This window comes from Dreissena polymorpha, chromosome 3, assembly GCF_020536995.1.
Source record: "Dreissena polymorpha isolate Duluth1 chromosome 3, UMN_Dpol_1.0, whole genome shotgun sequence".
In the NCBI taxonomy this organism is placed as follows: domain Eukaryota; kingdom Metazoa; phylum Mollusca; class Bivalvia; order Myida; family Dreissenidae; genus Dreissena; species Dreissena polymorpha.
In genome coordinates, this window is record NC_068357.1 from 130388562 (window position 1) to 130408583 (window position 20022).

The following is a 20022-nucleotide window of genomic DNA, read 5'->3' on the forward strand; positions in this document are numbered from 1 at the left end:
TGATTTCTATACAACATATCCATAATATAAATAAAGAAGTCATTTATGGGTATAAAGTTAAAAGAACAACAAGGCTGACGACAGGCTGAACACGTGTAAGCAATAATACATTATAAGTAACAATATAGAATGTATAGAAACCAGGTAGTTTCAGTGATCATTGCATTCTGCGAGTAGAAATCTAGGCAAGTTAAATCCTTACTTTTCACTACATGCTATTGGGAGTAGGAAATTTAACATATCAGCAATTTTTAAATATCAACATTTCGTACCTTAGCTATTTATGGACGAGTTCATTGAAAAGTGCTACTCAGCCGCAAGCAACAGTAAAAGTATCGTCTATATCATATTAAGATAATTCATTTCCATCTCCTACACGGTTTTCATTCCTTGTCCTTAGACATGTGGACAGGTAAAATTTACTTGTTCAAAAATACAATTACCCTCATCAGATAAGTCATACATGGAATATCAACATCCATGCTAATATAGAAACACTTGACCAGCCCCGTAATCACTGCACATACGAACTGTAACCATATCCATGGTAACCACAGTGTCCACGGTAACCAGTATCAACCTGCAGCCTTCTTCGATTTCTTCTTTGCCAGCTTTGGAGGTGCCATTATCTTGAACGTGGTTCTGTAATCACAGGCGTGCACATATGTGAAACAACCAAATCTGTCCAAAAACAGAATGTGTTTTATATATGCAATTTTTCTTTGTTCAAACTTTATAACTGGAATGGTACACAAGTTCTATGATGCTTAACAAAATATTGTTTAAAACATTTAATGAAAATCATGCAAATATAACTAAAATATTCAACAAGAAGAAAATGGGCAAGGGTAAAAATGTATTTCTAATACATCTGTGTCTAAAAATCCACACATAAATATACTATTAGATTTGTTTATATGTAAGAAACCCTCAAATTTTGAATACAAATATGATGCAGATATAGGAACAGATTTCTTTATTTGTAAAGTACATAAAAAGAAATATCAAAAATATTTAATGTATGCAAATTTTTAGCATTATAGTATAATGGAAATCTTAAAAATATGTGTAAATTAACTAGAGATGGCTATGAATGGACAAAGTGGAATTAGAATATCGGCCATAAAGAAAATTTGAATATTCGACTGTTATTCAATAATTATGTATAAACAAATAACCAAGAACTGACTGTTCATTTTTTCAATTCAAATGTTTGATGTTGTTTTTGCAAAAGTTGGAACATTGCTTCACAAGTTGGTTTAAGCAGATACCTTATATCAGATGAATGAGTAAAATGCTTCCTAACAAACATCCGATAAGCCCAAGGCTTTGTTTACATTAATTTAATTTCATAGATACAGAAAAAAATAATATATATACCACTACATGTATAACAAAATGAGATATTTCGGCCAAAAAACAGAATGCTATTTATAGGTCATAAGCCGATTACATATTTTTAAAGAAGCTTATTAATTGAGTCGCGTTCTAAAAAAACTGGGCATAATGCATGTGCGTAAAGTGTCGTCCCAGGGACGACATTTTCTGCCTCAATTGGATTTTTGATAAGAAGAGACTTCATTTAAAAAACAAGAAACCGTCGGAGATGGGTGATGCTCCCCAAAGTTGTTTTTTTGTCACAATATTGCACTATATATTTACCGGTAGATAAAAGGAAACGTCTTGAGGGCACAGTAGTTGGGGGGACAAGATTTTTTTAATAGAAAATTTCAAAGGGCCATAACTCTGTGAACAAGAAATGTGTCCACAGGACACGGATGCCCCCAACTGTAACTTTGTCACTACATAAAAGTATAACTGTGTAAACGCTTGGTAGAAGTTATTAGCTTTTTTTCAAATCCTAAACGCAGATTTCGAACCTAAACAGGGACCCTAAGTTCAAGGTCAAGGTCACAGGGGTCAAAATTTGTGTGCGTATGGAAAGACCTTGTCCATATACACATGCATGCTAAATATGAAATTGCTTTCAGAAGCGACATAGAAGTTATGAGCATTTTTCGAAATCTAAACGCAAAGTGTAAAGGACAGACGGACGGACAGACGAACAGACAGTCCGATCACTACATGCCCTCCTTTGGGGGCATAAAAATGTCTTAGAATATCAAAATAAATCAGAAAGCCACATAAACTAGAGAGCGGACAACATGCTTAATCCTTGAAATGCACTAAGTGACCCCGTGACCTAGTTTTTTACCCGGCATGACCCATATTCGAACTTGACCTAGATATTGTCTTGATACAACTTCTTACCAAGTTTAGTAAAGATCAGATGAAAACTACTTCAATAAGAGAGCGGACACCATGCTAAATCCTTGAAATGCACTAAGTGACCCAGTGACCTAGTTTTTGACACGGCATGACCCATATTCGAACTTGACCTAGATAATGTCTTGATACAACTTCTTACCAAGATTAGTAAAGATCAGATGAAAACTACTTCAATAAGAGAGCGGACACCATGCTAAATCCTTGAAATGCACTAAGTGACCCAGTGACCTAGTTTTTGACACGGCATGACCCATATTCGAACTTGACCTAGATATTGTCTGGATACAACTTCTGACCAAGTTTGGTAAAGATCGGATGAAAACTATTTGAATTAGAGAGCGGACACGAAGTGTGACCGACCGACCGACCAACCGACCGACCGACGGACAGTGCGAAAACTATATACCCCCTTTTCTTCGAAATGGGGGCATAAAAATCATCCGACCAGAACCCGCTGATAATATGCATATCTCCTCTTGATAGTGAAGCTTTCCATAAAGTTTCATTGAATTCCGGTAATTAGTTGCTGAGAAATAGCCCAGACAAAAATTGTGCACAGACGGACTCACGAACAGACAGACCAAGTGGCAACTATATGCTGCCCCCAAAATAAATTTTGGGGGAGCATAAAAAATGTAATTAAAGCGGAAAGTGTCGTCCCTGATGCACAGGCTAATCTGGGACGACACTTTACGCACATACATTAAGTCCAGTTTTCTCAGAACGCGGCTCATATAATTCTGTTCATAGCATGTTTATGGCACAGGGTAAAAAGTTTTGAAAGGTATTAAAGTTAATCGTCAAAAAGCATAATTTTTTAATTTAACTTAACTGTGCATTATACTCTCGATACTAGACTACCATTAAGAATAGCAGAAAACTGTTTCATACACAATGAGAATCAATTTTGACACCTTTCCAGTGTTCTTGAGGACCAAAGGCAGCAAGAGATGTTGGTTGGGTATTGTAGTGCACATACAGTACAGAATTGTAAAAATTGCTTACATACAATAAGATGTGGGTTTTTCAATAGCAAATTGACAATATCTTTATTTTTCATTTATTTGTAGCCATCCTTTCAATAATCATTATGTTCTTATATTTTTAATAAGTAATAGTCAATTTTTTGTGCATGGGTTAAAATAACAGACAATACATAAAAATGTTATTGTTGGCTTGTAAACAAAACAGAAATAAGACTTTTAAAATGAAACTTTATTTATCTGTATAATTTTTTTTTAAATAGCAGTACCATTTTAGGGGGTATTCTTGTAAATGCAGAGATTTTGACAAACAGTGTAATACTAGTTTAGTATCAGAATGCTATATGATGTGTGTTAAAAATTCTAATACCATCAAACAATCACACAAATGTACTGATTAAGTGAGCTTAGTGATACAACACTGAATGTCTACCTGTCCACTTTACATGTATATAGAATAATATTGGAATTGTTTAACTTTTCAAACTGAAAACTTCATTTCCCATTTAAATTTATTGTGTTGCCATATACATTGAAATATAGAAGCCAAATTAAAATAAATAACATTTTAAACTGATTTTATATGCCTTGAAGACTTATACTTTTTTCTTGTGCAAACATTTAATACAGCTTTTCTTTACAAAATCCTTCTTGCATTCGTTCCTAAGGAATGGCAAAGAACTCGAGTACATAATGACCTTTAGACAAGAAAAGCAGTGAAATTTGCGGATGTTCCCAAATGCATCTTTGGTGTCCTATTTCACTTTATTTAAAACAAAAACCTACTGAGAATATTCCCCAATGGATGAATAGAAGATGCAAGCATCATGAACAAACAAACATTGAATTAACCCTTTCCCCCAAAAGAAACAAAGTTTAAATGGCTTTTGCAACCAGCATAAAACCAGAACAGCCTTCCAGTAACTCACAGTCTGTTCAGGTTTTATGCTGTTTGCTGCTCATTTGTACTTAATGGGTGGAAATGAAGCCTTTACAACTTGAATTTAGTAAGAAAGGTATTTTATTAAATGTAACTTTCTAAAGGACTACACGTGTCAAAATACATATCTAAGTGGTAAAGGGTTAACTATCTGACCTTCCCAGACCAGTGCATCTAACATCCCAGTTACACACACTTGTCTAGTGGTAACGAGTTAACTCTCTGACCTTCCCAGACCAGTGCATCTAACATCCCAGTTACACACACTTGTCTACTGGTAAAGGGTTAACTCGCTGACCTTCCCAGACCAGTGCATCTAACATCCCAGTTACACACACTTGTCTACTGGTAAAGGGTTAACTCTCTGACCTTCCATGACCAGTGCATCTAACATTCCAGTTACACACACTTGTCTACTGGTAAAGGGTTAACTCCTCTGACCTTCCCAGAGCAGTGCATCTAATATCCCAGTTACACACACTTGTCAACTGGTAAAGGGTTAACTCGCTGACCTTCCCAGACCAGTGCATCTAACACCCCAGCTACACACACTTGTCAACTGGTAAAGGGTTAACTCTCTGACCTTCCCAGACCATTACATCTAACATCCCAGTTACACACACTTGTCTACTGGTAAAGGGTTAACTCTCTGACCTTCCCAGACCAGTGCATCTAACATTCCAGTTACACACACTTGTCTACTGGTAAAGGTTTAACTCCTCCGACCTTCCCAGACCAGTGCATCTAACATCCCAGTTACACACACTTGTCTACTGGTAAAGGGTTAACTCGCTGACCTTCCCAGACCAGTGCATCTAACATTCCAGTTACACACACTTGTCTACTGGTAATGGGTTAACTTCTCTGACCTTCCCAGACCAGTGCATCTAACATCCCAGTTACACACACTTGTCTACTGGTAAAGGGTTAACTGGCTGACCTTCCCAGACCAGTGCATCTAACATCCCAGTTACACACACTTGTCTAGTAGTAAAGGGTTAACTCGCTGACCTTCCCAGACCAGTACATCTTACATCCCAGTTACACACACTTGTCTAGTAGTAAAGGGTTAACTCTCTGACCTTCCCAGACCAGTGCATCTAACATCCCAGTTACACACACTTGTCTAGTAGTAAAGGGTTAACTCTCTGACCTTCCATGACAAGTGCATCTAACATCCCAGTTACACACACTTGTCTACTGGTAAAGGGTTAACTCCTCTGACCTTCCCAGAGCAGTGCATCTAACATCCCAGTTACACACACTTGTCTAGTGGTAAAGGGTTAACTCTCTGACCTTCCATGACCAGTGCATCTAACATCCCAGTTACACACACATATCTACTGGTAAAGGGTTAACTCCTCTGACCTTCCCAGAGCAGTGCATCTAACATCCCAGTTACACACACTTGTCTAGTGGTAAAGGGTTAACTCGTTGACCTTCCCAGACCAGTACATCTAACATCCCAGTTACACACACTTGTCTAGTGGTAAAAGGTTAACTCTCTGACCTTCCCAGACCAGTGCATCTAACATCCCAGTTACACACACTTGTCTAGTGGTAAAGGGTTAACTATCTGACCTTCCCAGACCAGTGCATCTAACACCCCAGTTACACACATATGTCTAGTGGTAAAGGGTTAATTCCTCTGACCTTCCCAGACCAGTGCATCTAACATCCCAGTTACACACACTTGTCTAGTAGTAAAGGGTTAACTCTCTGACCTTCCCAGACCAGTGCATCTAACATCCCAGTTACACACACTTGTCAACTGGTAAAGGGTTAACTCTCTGACCTTCCCAGACCAGTACATCTAACATCCCAGTTACACACACTTGTCTACTGGTAAAGGGTTAACTCGCTGACCTTCCCAGACCAGTGCATCTAACATTCCAGTTACACACACTTGTCTAGTGGTAAAGGGTTAACTCTCTGACCTTCCGAGACCAGTACATCTAACATCCCAGTTACACACACTTGTCTACTGGTATAGGGTTAACAATCTGACCTTCCATGACCAGTGCATCTAACATCCCAGTTACACACACTTGTCTACTGGTAAAGGGTTAACTCTCTGACCTTCCATGACCAGTGCATTTAACATTCCAGTTACACACACTTGTCTAGTGGTAAAGGGTTAACTCTCTGACCTTCCATGACCAGTGCATCTAACATCCCAGTTACACACACTTGTCTACTGGTAAAGGGTTAACTCTCTGACCTTCCCAGACCAGTGCATCTAACATCCCAGTTACACACACTTGTCTACTGGTAAAGGGTTAACTCTCTGACCTTCCATGACCAGTGCACCTAACATCCCAGTTACACACACTTGTCTACTGGTAAAGGGTTAACTCCTCTGACCTTCCCAGAGCAGTGCATCTAACATCCCAGTTACACACACTTGTCTAGTGGTAAAGGGTTAACTCGCTGACCTTCCCAGACCAGTACATCTAACATCCCAGTTACACACACTTGTCTAGTGGTAAAAGGTTAACTCTCTGACCTTCCCAGACCAGTACATCTAACACACCAGTTACACACACTTGTCTAGTAGTAAAGGGTTAACTATCTGACCTTCCATGACCAGTGCATCTAACATCCCAGTTACACACACTTGTCTACTGGTAAAGGGTTAACTCCTCTGACCTTCCCAGAGCAGTGCATCTAACATCCCAGTTACACACACTTGCCTAGTAGTAAAGGGTTAACTCTCTGACCTTCCATGACCAGTACATCTAACATCCCAGTTAAACACACTTGTCTAGTGGTAAAGGGTTAACTCCTCTGACCTTCCCAGACCAGTGCATCTAACATCCCAGTTACACACACTTGTCTAGTGGTAAAAGGTTAACTCTCTGACCTTCCATGACCAGTGCATCTAACATCCCAGTTACACACACTTGTCTACTGGTAAAGGGTTAACTCCTCTGACCTTCCCAGAGCAGTGCATCTAACATCCCAGTTACACACACTTGTCTAGTGGTAAAGGGTAAACTCGCTGACCTTCCCAGACCAGTACATCTAACATCCCAGTTACACACACTTGTCTAGTGGTAAAAGGTTAACTCTCTGACCTTCCATGACCAGTGCATCTAACATCCCAGTTACACACACTTGTCTAGTGGTAAAGGGTTAACTATCTGACCTTCCCAGACCAGTGCATCTAACACCCCAGTTACACACATATGTCTGGTGGTAAAGGGTTAACTCCTCTGACCTTCCCAGACCAGTGCATCTAACATCCCAGTTACACACACTTGTCTAGTGGTAACGAGTTAACTCTCTGACCTTCCCAGACCAGTGCATCTAACATCCCAGTTACACACACTTGTCTACTGGTAAAGGGTTAACTCGCTGACCTTCCCAGACCAGTGCATCTAACATCCCAGTTACACACACTTGTCTACTGGTAAAGGGTTAACTCCTCTGACCTTCCCAGAGCAGTGCATCTAACATCCCAGTTACACACACTTGTCTAGTGGTAAAGGGTAAACTCGCTGACCTTCCCAGACCAGTACATCTAACATCCCAGTTACACACACTTGTCTAGTGGTAAAAGGTTAACTCTCTGACCTTCCATAACCAGTGCATCTAACATCCCAGTTACACCCACTTGTCTAGTGGTAAAGGGTTAACTATCTGACCTTCCCAGACCAGTGCATCTAACACCCCAGTTACACACATATGTCTGGTGGTAAAGGGTTAACTCCTCTGACCTTCCCAGACCAGTGCATCTAACATCCCAGTTACACACACTTGTCTACTGGTAACGAGTTAACTCTCTGACCTTCCCAGACCAGTGCATCTAACATCCCAGTTACACACACTTGTCTACTGGTAAAGGGTTAACTCGCTGACCTTCCCAGACCAGTGCATCTAACATCCCAGTTACACACACTTTTCTACTGGTAAAGGGTTAACTCTCCGACCTTCCATGACCAGTGCATCTAACATTCCAGTTACACACACTTGTCTACTGGTAAAGGGTTAACTCCTCTGACCTTCTCAGAGCAGTGCATCTAATATCCCAGTTACACACACTTGTCAACTGGTAAAGGGTTAACTCGCTGACCTTCCAAGACCAGTGCATCGAACACCCCAGCTACACACACTTGTCAACTGGTAAAGGGTTAACTCTCTGACCTTCCCAGACCAGTACATCTAACATTCCAGTTACACACACTTGTCTACTGGTAAAGGGTTAACTCTCTGACCTTCCCAGACCAGTGCATCTAACATTCCAGTTACACAAACTTGTCTACTGGTAAAGGTTTAACTCCTCCGACCTTCCCAGACCAGTGCATCTAACATCCCAGTTACACACACTTGTCTACTGGTAAAGGGTTAACTCGCTGACCTTCCCAGACCAGTGCATCTTACATTCCAGTTACACACACTTGTCTACTGGTAAAGGGTTAACTCCTCTGACCTTCCCAGACCAGTGCATCTAACATCCCAGTTACACACACTTGTCTACTGGTAAAGGGTTAACTGGCTGACCTTCCCAGACCAGTGCATCTAACATCCCAGTTACACACACTTGTCTAGTAGTAAAGGGTTAACTCGCTGACCTTCCCAGACCAGTACATATAACATCCCAGTTACACACACTTGTCTAGTAGTAAAGGGTTAACTCTCTGACCTTCCCAGACCAGTGCATCTTACATCCCAGTTACACACACTTGTCTACTGGTAAAGGGTTAACTCTCTGACCTTCCATGACCAGTGCATCTAACATCCCAGTTACACACACTTGTCTACTGGTAAAGGGTTAACTCCTCTGACCTTCCCAGAGCAGTGCATCTAACATCCCAGTTACACACACTTGTCTAGTGGTAAAGGGTTAACTCGCTGACCTTCCCAGACCAGTACATCTAACATCCCAGTTACACACACTTGTCTAGTGGTAAAAGGTTAACTCTCTGACCTTCCCAGACCAGTACATCTAACACCCCAGTTACACACACTTGTCTAGTAGTAAAGGGTTAACTATCTGACCTTCCATGACCAGTGCATCTAACATCCCAGTTACACACACTTGTCTACTGGTAAAGGGTTAACTCCTCTGACCTTCCCAGAGCAGTGCATCTAACATCCCAGTTACACACACTTGTCTAGTAGTAAAGGGTTAACTCTCTGACCTTCCATGACCAGTACATCAAACATCCCAGTTAAACACACTTGTCAACTGGTAAAGGGTTAACTATCTGACCTTCCCAGACCAGTGCATCTAACACCCCAGTTACACACACTTGTCTAGTGGTAAAAGGTTAACTCTCTGACCTTCCATGACCAGTGCATCTAACATCCCAGTTACACACACTTGTCTACTGGTAAAGGGTTAACTCCTCTGACCTTCCCAGAGCAGTGCATCTAACATCCCAGTTACACACACTTGTCAACTGGTAAAGGGTTAACTATCTGACCTTCCCAGACCAGTGCATCTAACACCCCAGTTACACACATATGTCTGGTGGTACAGGGTTAACTCGCTGACCTTCCCAGACCAGTACATCTAACATCCCAGTTACACACACTTGTCTAGTGGTAAAAGGTTAACTCTCTGACCTTTCATGACCAGTGCATCTAACATCCCAGTTACACACACTTGTCTAGTGGTAAAGGGTTAACTATCTGACCTTCCATGACCAGTGCATCTAACATCCCAGTTACACACACTTGTCTACTTGTAAAGGGTTAACTATCTGACCTTCCCAGAGCAGTGCATCTAACATCCCAGTTACACACACTTGTCTAGTAGTAAAGGGTTAACTCTCTGACCTTCCCAGACCAGTGCATCTAACATCCCAGTTACACACACTTGTCTACTGGTAAAGGGTTAACTCGCTGACCTTCCCAGACCAGTGCATCTAACATCCCAGTTACACACACTTGTCAACTGGTAAAGGGTTAACTCTCTGACCTTCCCAGACCAGTACATCTAACATCCCAGTTACACACACTTGTCTACTGGTAAAGGGTTAACTCGCTGACCTTCCATGACCAGTGCATCTAACATTCCTGTTACACTCACTTGTCTAGTGGTAAAGGGTTAACTCTGACCTTCCATGACCAGTGCATCTAACATCCCAGTTACACACACTTGTCTAGTGGTAAAGGGTTAACTCTTTGACCTTCCATGACCAGTGCATCTAACATTCCAGTTACACACACTTGCCTAGTGGTAAAGGGTTAACTCTCTGACCTTCCATGACCAGTGCATCTAACATCCCAGTTACACACACTTGTCTAGTGGTAAAGGGTAAACTCTCTGACCTTCCCAGACCAGTGCATCTAACATCCCAGTTACACACACTTGTCAACTGGTAAAGGGTTAACTCGCTGACCTTCCCAGACCAGTACATCTAACATCCCAGTTACACACACTTGTCTAGTGGTAAAGGGTTAACTCTCTGACCTTCCATGACCAGTGCATCTAACATCCCAGTTACACACACTTGTCAACTGGTAAAGGGTTAACTCGCTGACCTTCCCAGACCAGTGCATCTAACATCCCAGTTACACACACTTGTCTAGTGGTAAAGGGTATAACTCTCTGACCTTCCCAGACCAGTGCATCTAACATCCCAGTTACACACACTTGTCTACTTACTGGCAGGTGGAGCAGATTGGACTAAAGTTGCAGAAAACTGAAAATGAAAATAAAAGCATTTTAGCTTTATGAACTTCCAATTAATTGCTATTACAAAAGTAAAAGTCAGCTTCGAAAATTACTACCTGTAATTGATGGCAGAAGATTTCTGAATAAATCAAATGTACATACAATTTATGAAATCGAATGAAGTCTCCCTTCACCACTGGCTTAATTGGGACAAGTACACCAACTTTTATCTCCTCCTACACAAAAATGATGTTGTAAATAAATACTAGTCCATTAAGTAATGTATGAGCTGTCAAAGCAGAGCTGCACATACTTGAGAGGCACACGGAGCACACATATCCAATGTCTATGAGGTTCCTATGACAGAAGCAGGCTGCCCTGTAGTCCACCTGTACCCTGGGGGGAAGGTTCAGCTTCTCTCGAGACACGGGATCAGGCAGGTACACCCACTGGGGTACAGAAGAAAAATAACAGGTGCTGGGTTTATTATTACAAAAATACTTATGCCATTACATTCTTACCCTTTTTTAAAAATAAATGTGTGAGCAGAGTTTGACCTTCGTCTTCAAGACGGTGTTCACAGATGTATTTTTTAACTTGTGAGTACGACCTTGAGATAGAGGAAGAATATGTAAATATTCTGATGGCTGAGATTTAAGATTGTTCTTGAGCTGCCAGTTATGTTCAATGCTCAGTTAAGTTGAGACTCAAATATCAGGTTCTGAATCGAGCTAAACAATTCAGAATGATTATAAAACTTGCCCCGATTGCACATTTATTTATCAATAATAGTTGGTTACTGCAGAGACGTACATCATTGTTATCTAAGTCTCTGGTTACTGTGTTGAATACAGGGTAAATTATCTCATGAGGTTCAAAAACAACTCGCACTATAAATAACTGAAACATGTTAAAACAAACAAAATCAACACAAACAATGTCATAATAAACAACAACATTATGTTATTTTACAGTGACATGTTTACTGTTTTAACATGCACGAAATTTACCAAGTATATGCTACATGGTGCTAATTTTGTGTAAGCAGGTTTGCGGATGGCATTATAATGTTTTCCCTATTGCCTTAAAAATAAGTTTTTTATACAGAGAAAAGTCAAGTATTTAAAAGAGGTTGCTGCAAAGGAACAGCAAAACATGATATTTGACATTCCAAAACGTAAGATAACTATACATGTAGTGATGTTCTAACTATACAATGTGTAAATAGAAATCCATACCACACAAGTCTCGCAATTCATTTAAGAAAAAATGTAAAATTTTAAATAGAAATACATTCAACGATTCCTTACTGACAAACCCAGACATGTGGGAAGGCAGGTAGAGAGGGTACAGTATTTGTCATGATATTCATCAATATGTATTTCCTGGTCATAGCAGGATGAAAGTTGAACTAACAAAATATAACTTACCAGAAATAATTCTGATTTATGAAATAGGATTTTAATTTAACCTGATATTTATAAGGAAAAACTTTGATAAATTGTATCCTGGAGATAAAGAGACTTACGGTTAACCAGGAGGTAAATTCTATAAGTGACATCTAAATGCCTGGACGATGATCGCTCAGCCCACTAAGTCACACGGCTTAGCGGTTAGAAAACCTAGACAAGCTAATACCAAAGTGGCTTCTTTGCCTGTAGATTGCCTTTAGATTTTGCAGTATTCCGAATGATTTTTATAGGCTTCTTTCACTCCCTTTAAAACTGGTAAAATGGGTTTATGGCATATATTTATTATGTCAATGCAAAAAAATATAAGTTTGTATAAATCATTAGCTATGTATAACGAGTATTTTTGTACTTTTAACACCTCTACACTGGTATTTACCCATGTTATCTACGATAATACTAACAAAACATTTATTCCACATGTATTTGACACGAATAGCGCTTAATAAATGGGATTTCGCTTAAGTTTTACATGCTTTCTGACGCCAAGCCGGTACCGAAATCCCCCATGTTATTACGTATAAAAGTGATATTAACAAGCAAATTTGTTGAATTGATATCTCCCGCCAATATGCTTCTGGACACAAAAGTGTTATATTTGACACTCAAAAAAGCATTTTTTCAAGATAAAAAGGGCCATAACTCCGTTATTAACAGATGGCATACAATGCCATTTGGCATGCATCATCCTCTTATCCATATATATACTCATACCAAGTTTCAATGAAATCCGCCAAAGCACTTCCAAGATATGGCTCCGGACACAAAAATGCCGGACAGAGGGAAAGACGGACGGAAAGACGGATGGACGGACAACACCAAAACAATATCCCTCCGCCTATGGCGGGGGATAATAATATTAAACATTGATTGGACATTTATCAATCATTATAATTGATAGTGCAGATCATCAAAATGATGTAATTTATCCATACATTTTTATTAATAAATAGTAAAATAGCTTTCACTTGTTTCTGACATAACAAGCGATGAATAACATTGATACACATGATATAATTCAACCTTAATATTCCTTATATACATGTACAAATAAATGAAAATTGTTGAATTAATCAGAATTAAAGGGGCCTTTTCACATTTTGGTTAATTGACAAAATTGAAAGAAAATGTTTTAGATTCGCAAACTTTTGTTGTAGGTATGATATTTGTGAGGAAACAGTTATAATACTGAACATTAACCATGCTCTTAAATATTCATTTTATGCATCTTTTGACAATTTAAAAACATGAAAATTATAAAGCGTTGCAACGCGAAACAATTGAATAATTTGGAGAGTAATGTTGTTGTCGTTATATTTTGTGATACTACTAGGATTGCTCACATAAAGTATACAATACATCACTCATTGTATTAGCACGGATGGCCGAGTGGTCTAAGCGATAGACTTTTACTCCAGGGGTCAGTGGTTCGAGCCCAGTTCAGGGTTACTTTTTTTTCTTTCTTTAATTTTATTCTTGTTTTCTTTTACTGGAGCTTTTTAGATTCAATGTTTATATTTATGAATATAAAGCATATCATGACAAAATTCAATACATGCAAAAATCTGTGAAAAGGCCCCTTTAATGAAGGCATTCAGCTTGTCTACAAAATAGCGGTAAGGTCAATTAGCAACTGGCTAGCCCGATTTATCGATCTCTGATTGGTCAAGCAATATTTAGATAAGAATCTGATTGACAGTTGGCCAGATGTCAATTTTCAGCATTAACAACCATTTATAATTCAATTCTTAAAATGTCAAAGCAAAACGGAATCAACATTCAATTAATAACAAAATACCACATTGTTGTCCTTATTTATTATAAGGTGTGTGGCAAAAAGCTTAAACAACAAGAGGGCCTGAAAGGCCCAAAGTCCCTCACCTGAGATAACAAGATATTATTAGGAAAAATCTTCTGACCAAGTTTCATGAAGATCGGAAAATAAATGTGGCCTCTAGAGTGTTAACAAGGTTTTACTATAGCCATATAAAGAAAAATGTCTCGCCCCCTTGCAGCCATGTTTTTCAACCAACCGGCATCATTTTTGAACTCTTCCAATATATTCTTGGGATGAATCTTCTGACCAAGTTTCATGGAGATCGGAAAATAAATGTGACCTCTAGAGTGTTAACAAGGTTTTACTATATCCATATAAGGAAAAATGCCCCGCCTCCCTGGTGGCCATGTTTTTCAAACAACCGGCATCATTTTTAAACTCTTCCAAGAAATTATTGGGATGAATCTTCTGACCGAGTTTCATGAAGATCGGACCATAAATGTGGCCTCTAGAGTGTTAACAAGATTTTACTTTAGCCATATTAGGAAAAATGCCCCGATCCTGGTGGCCATGTTTTTAAAGCAACCAAAACCATTTTCGAACTCATCCAAGATATCATTGGGACAAATCTTTTGACCAAGTTTCATGATGATTGGAAAATATATGTGACCTCTAGAGTGTTAACAAGGTTTTACTATAGCCATATTAGGAAAAATGCCCCGCCCCTGTGGTGGCCAAATTGTTTTTCAACCAACCAGTATCATTTTTGAACTCGTCCAAGATATGATTGGGATGAATCTTCTGACTGAGTTTCATGAAGATCGAACTATAAATGTGGCCTCTAGAGTGTTAACAAGATTGTACAATAGCCATATATAGCCATATAAGGAAAAATGCCCCACCCCTTGGCAGATGTTTTTCAAGCAAACGTAACCATTTTCGAACTCATCCAAGATATCAATAAGAAAATTCTTCTGACCATATTTAATGAAGATTGGACAATAAATGTAGCCTCTAGAGTGTGTACAAGGTTTTACAAAAGCCATATATAGCCTTATAAGGAACAAGAGTGCCAAACTGTCACAAGATACGCCCTTTTGAAGGTTTTGGACAACTTGATAACTTTACCATGATCCATATTTGAACTTGACCTACATATCATCTAGACACACCTTCTGACCAAATTTGGTGAAGATCAGATAAAAACAACTTCAATTAGAGAGCGGACACCATGCTAAATGCTTGAATACACTAAGTGACCTCGTGATCTAGTTTTTGACCAGGCATGACCCATATTCAAACTTTACCTAAATATTGTCTAGATACAATTTCTGACCAAGTTTGGCGATTATCGGATGAAAACTACTTCTATTAGAAAGCTGAAACCATGCTAAATGCTTGAAATGCACTAAGTGACCCTGTGACCTAGTTTTTGACCCGGCATGACCCATATTCAAACAAGACCTAGATATTGTCTAGATACAACTTCTGACCAAGATTGGTGAAGATCGGATGAAAACTATTTGAATTAGAGAGCAGAAACTGCTGTGGACGCCGCCCGCCCGCCGCCAAGGTGAAACTATAATACGTCCCGTTTTTTTAAAACGGGCGTATAAAAATGCAACTCCCCCTGGTGGCCATTTTTTTAAAGAAACCAAAACCATTTTCGAACCCATCCAAGATATCATTGGGACAAATCTTCTGACCAAGTTTCATGAAGATCGGAAAATAAATATGGCCTCTAGAGTGTTAACAAGGTTTTACTATAGCAATATAAGGTAAAATGCCCCGCCCCCTGGCGGCCATGTTTTTCAACCAACCGTCATCATTTTCTAACTCTTCCAAGATATTATTGGGATGGTACTTCTGACCAAGTTTCATGAAGATTGGACAATAAATGTGGCCTCTAGAGTGTTAACAAGATTTTACTATAGCCATATAAAGCCATATAAGGAAAAAATGCCCCGCCCCTTGGCAGCCATGTTTTCAAGCAAAGGTAACCATTTTTGAACTCATCCAAGATATCATTGGGACAAATCTTCTGAGCATGTTTCATGAAGATTGGAAAATAAATGTGGCCTCTAGAGAGTTAACAAGGCAAATGTTGACGCCGCACAATGCATGACGGACAACGGACGACGCACGACGGACAAAAGGCGATCACAAAAGCTCACCATGAGCAAGTGCTCAGGAGAGCTTATAAAAAATACATGAAAAGACACAATCTTATTAAAACATTCTAAAATTTGTATAAACAACACTTATCCCAAGTACTCTTGTAGAGCCAACCAAATTCTCACCACGAGAGTTTAATTCTGAAAATCAGTAATTAGGCAATAGATAAATATGTGGTTTCTGATGGCTTCTCCAAACGAATATTGGAAAATACATGTAAATTGTCAATTAAGAGCATTGAATTTGAAGTGATTGTTGCAGGGCTTAATTCATCTGAGGAACGGCTAGCCTTAAAATCAGTATAAACCCTAAATACTTTGAATTGATTGTTCTAATGAGTTGACCCACCTTTAATCATGTTTTATTGTTCAATGGCACATGGTATGTATTATTCATCAAAGTTATCTTGATGACATTGTTAAACAAGGGACAAAATTGTCACAAAACCAGGTTTTCATTGTGAAAAAAAATCTGATAAAGGGAGACAACTCAAACTGAACTTTTGAAATGAACTAACAAAATTTCACCCCCTTTGTAAGTTTGTTTTAAAATAAATCTATTTTTAGTCGTGGCGACCTTGACATTGGAGATATTGACGTGATTCTTTCGTGTGACACACCGTCCCATGATGGTGAACAAATGTGCCAAATGATTTTAAAATCTCATAATGAATGACATAGTTATAGCCCAGACAAGCTCATTTATGGCAATTTTTTACCTTTGAACTCAAAGTGTGACCTTGACCTTGGAGATATTGACGTAATTTTTTCGCGCGACACACCGTCTAATGATGGTTAACAAATGTGCCAAATGATTTTAAAATCTCACAATGAACGACAAAGTTATGGCCCGTACAAGCTTGTTCCGCCCGCCCGCCAGCCCTCCAGCCCGCCAGCCAGCCAGCCCGCCCGCATTCGCCAATCTAATAACCAGTTTTTTCCTTCGGAAAACCTGGTTAAAAATACATATGCAGAATTGTATTGTTTTCTTTTACATAATACTGATTCTTATTCAAACTCGATAATGACAAGAAACAAAGTTATCTTGATGACATTGTTAAAGGGCCTTTTCACAGATTTTGGCATATTTTGAAGTTTGTCATTAAATGCTTTATATTGATAAATGTAAACATTGGATCTTAAAAGCTCTAGTAAAAAATCAAGAATAAAATTTAAAAAAGGAAAAAAAAGTAGCCGGTACCAGGGCTCGAACCAGTGACCCCTGGAGTCCTTGAGTTAGTCTGAAGTAAAAACGCATTAGCCCTCTCAGCTATTCCGCTGGGTATACACAGTTTCAGTATTTTATACCTTATATAAGCAATCTTCGTAGTTTCGTAAATTTAAACGACAACAACAGAACTCTCGAAATTATTCAATTGTTTCGCGTTGCAACGCTTTATAATTTTTAGGTTTTCAAATCGTCAAAAGATACATATAATGGCTATATTGGACTATGGTAAATGTTCAGTAATACTGTTTCCTCACAAATATCATAACTAAAACGAAAATTTGCGAATCTGAAACTACTTTTTTCAATTTTGTCAATTTACCAAACCGTGAAAAGATCCCTTTAAAAAATACATAAGCAGAATTGTATTTTTTTTTTACATAATACTGATTCTTATTCAAACTCATGACTAGAAACAAACCTAATTCATTGAAAATTCATGTCCACTTTAGTCATGTTATTGGTATGCATGTAGCAGTACTTGATCTACATGAATTTTATTAATAATAATACTATCCCTTAACAACTAAAATACATATTTTGATGCATTTTTAGTCCTTTAGATAGTTACATTTAATTAAATACCTTTCTTACTAAATTGAACTTTTAAAGGCTTCATTTTCAACCCTTAGTTACTGATGAGCTGCAAACAGATTAAAATATGAACAGACTGCCAGTTACTCGCAGGCTGTTCTGGTTTTATGCTGGTTGCAAAAGCCATTTTCACTTTACTTCTTATGGGGGCAAGGGTTAAACTACTTCTGATTTGCCTGCGTCTCTTATATGCATACCTGTATCTAGGGGGGGGGGGGGGGGGGGGGGGGGGTTGAACATTTTTTGAAGAGTAAAAAAAATGTGTACTATAAGTTGAACCCAACTTATTTGTCGCAAAAATGGCTATTTATGTTTTCCCGGAATACAGTGAGGTTCCGTATTTAAGCGTTACAATAATGTTGAATTCAATAGGCTACCAACAGGTCACCATATAATTAATTTCTCGATGAAGTCATTTCCAAGATAGCGCGTGATTTTTATTTACAAAATTTTAATTGTAGAATTGTAAAAATTAACAGAAGTTGTGACAGCAAAATGTGAGAAGATCTAAGAAGCCAGTCCTGACGAAGATGGAAGGTAGGTTAGCTTAAACAAGACTAATGCCAAGCAATATGGTCCCCTACCGGTGAACTCAGAATATTTTTTTTATATATATTTGCTGCCAAAGCAAACAGAATTTTTGACATAGGAACAAAATGAAATGACGTGCATAATCTCCATATTGCCATCTAACCATGTTTCAAGTTTCATGAAAAAATATTAAAAGCTTTTTAAGTTATCGCAGGATCCAGAAAAGTGTGACAGACTGACTGACTGACGGACACACAGAGCGCAAACAATAAGACCCCTCCGGTTTCTCCAGTAGAGGCAAAAATTAACTAAGAATTAATGTTGTATAAATTCATAGATTAAAAGTTAAATGAGGATTTTCATATGAGTACTGTAGAGTGTTTTCTAGTTCAATGCAAAAATATTCAATTTTCAATAGTTTTTTTTCCATTTGATTATACTATTTATTGACTGAGTCAACTTAAAACTGTCAAGCTATAACAACTATAATTGTAAATAACAAGAGCACCCCATAAAGGGTGCCAACGCTCAACTGCAGGTGCAGTTTTGAATAAATGAAAGCTTTAAAAAAATTTTTTTAGATGAGACAGTGACCTTGACCTTTGACATAGTGACCCCAAAATGGGTGTGGCTTGTAGCACTCATCAAGGTGCATCTACATATGAAGTTTCAAAGTTGTAGGTGGAAGCACTTTGGTTTGAGAACAAATGTTAAGGTTTTTTTAGCACGATGTGGACGTCAGACGTCGGATGACGAGCTGGCTATGACAATACCTCGGGTTTTCTCCTCAAACAGCCGAGCTAAAAATTACCTTATTGTGGGTGCTATACATTTGTTGACTTACTCCCCCTTGATATCAATTTGCCATATAAACAAGGTATGCAGACATCAATGTCAATCTATTTTTTTCATAGATAATTTCACCACCATACACATCTGAGTTTGATAAGTATTTAACATGTTTATTTATTGTATAAATATTACATGTTATGTTAATATCACTGCGGGGAATCACGTGATCACAAAAGTACATCGTACGCACAAAATGGCGGAATAAGCTCTCGCTTAATGATGAAAATCAAGGTATTCTCATATTTTATAATATCTAACTTAATGATAACTATGCGCAAAGTACCCACTTAGTCTCCTTATGTACTCTGGTAATTGTCGTTTTTCTCAGATTTCTGTAGTTTTCTCAAACATTCAGACACAATAAACAATGAAAATTGTACATCGTCTGAACATACTTTATTTTGACGCGTTTGCTATTCAAGATGACAAACAAACAAATAAATACAACAGTTTTTGCTTTCTAACATGCTTAGAATATTTCGTACAATGTTTTCCACGTTGTTTCAGCTTTTTCAGATCTGTGGCGAGTAATTTGGAAAAAAGTACATCGTCTGAACGTT

General features: G+C 38.4%; 1 protein-coding gene and 1 long non-coding RNA gene across 3 annotated transcripts in view; both read right to left on the bottom strand.

Moving 5' to 3' along the window:
- Positions 1-79: 79 nt before the first annotated feature.
- Positions 80-20022, bottom strand: part of LOC127871454 (general transcription factor IIH subunit 3-like) — a 48517-nt gene continuing 28574 nt past the window's right edge. For both annotated transcript variants that reach the window (XM_052414401.1, XM_052414400.1), the window contains exons 11-13: positions 11151-11286; positions 10829-10865; positions 80-642 (exon numbers count right to left, since the gene is read on the bottom strand). In XM_052414401.1, coding sequence (XP_052270361.1) covers positions 576-642; positions 10829-10865; positions 11151-11286 — 240 coding nt within the window. In that variant the 3' untranslated portion in view covers positions 80-575. The remainder of the gene's footprint in view (positions 643-10828; positions 10866-11150; positions 11287-20022) is intronic.
- LOC127871455 (uncharacterized) lies at positions 6107-6780 on the bottom strand. The gene is made up of 3 exons (XR_008045345.1): positions 6523-6780; positions 6363-6380; positions 6107-6149 (listed from the first exon to the last, which is right to left on the bottom strand). It is a non-coding gene; the product is annotated as an uncharacterized LOC127871455 (long non-coding RNA).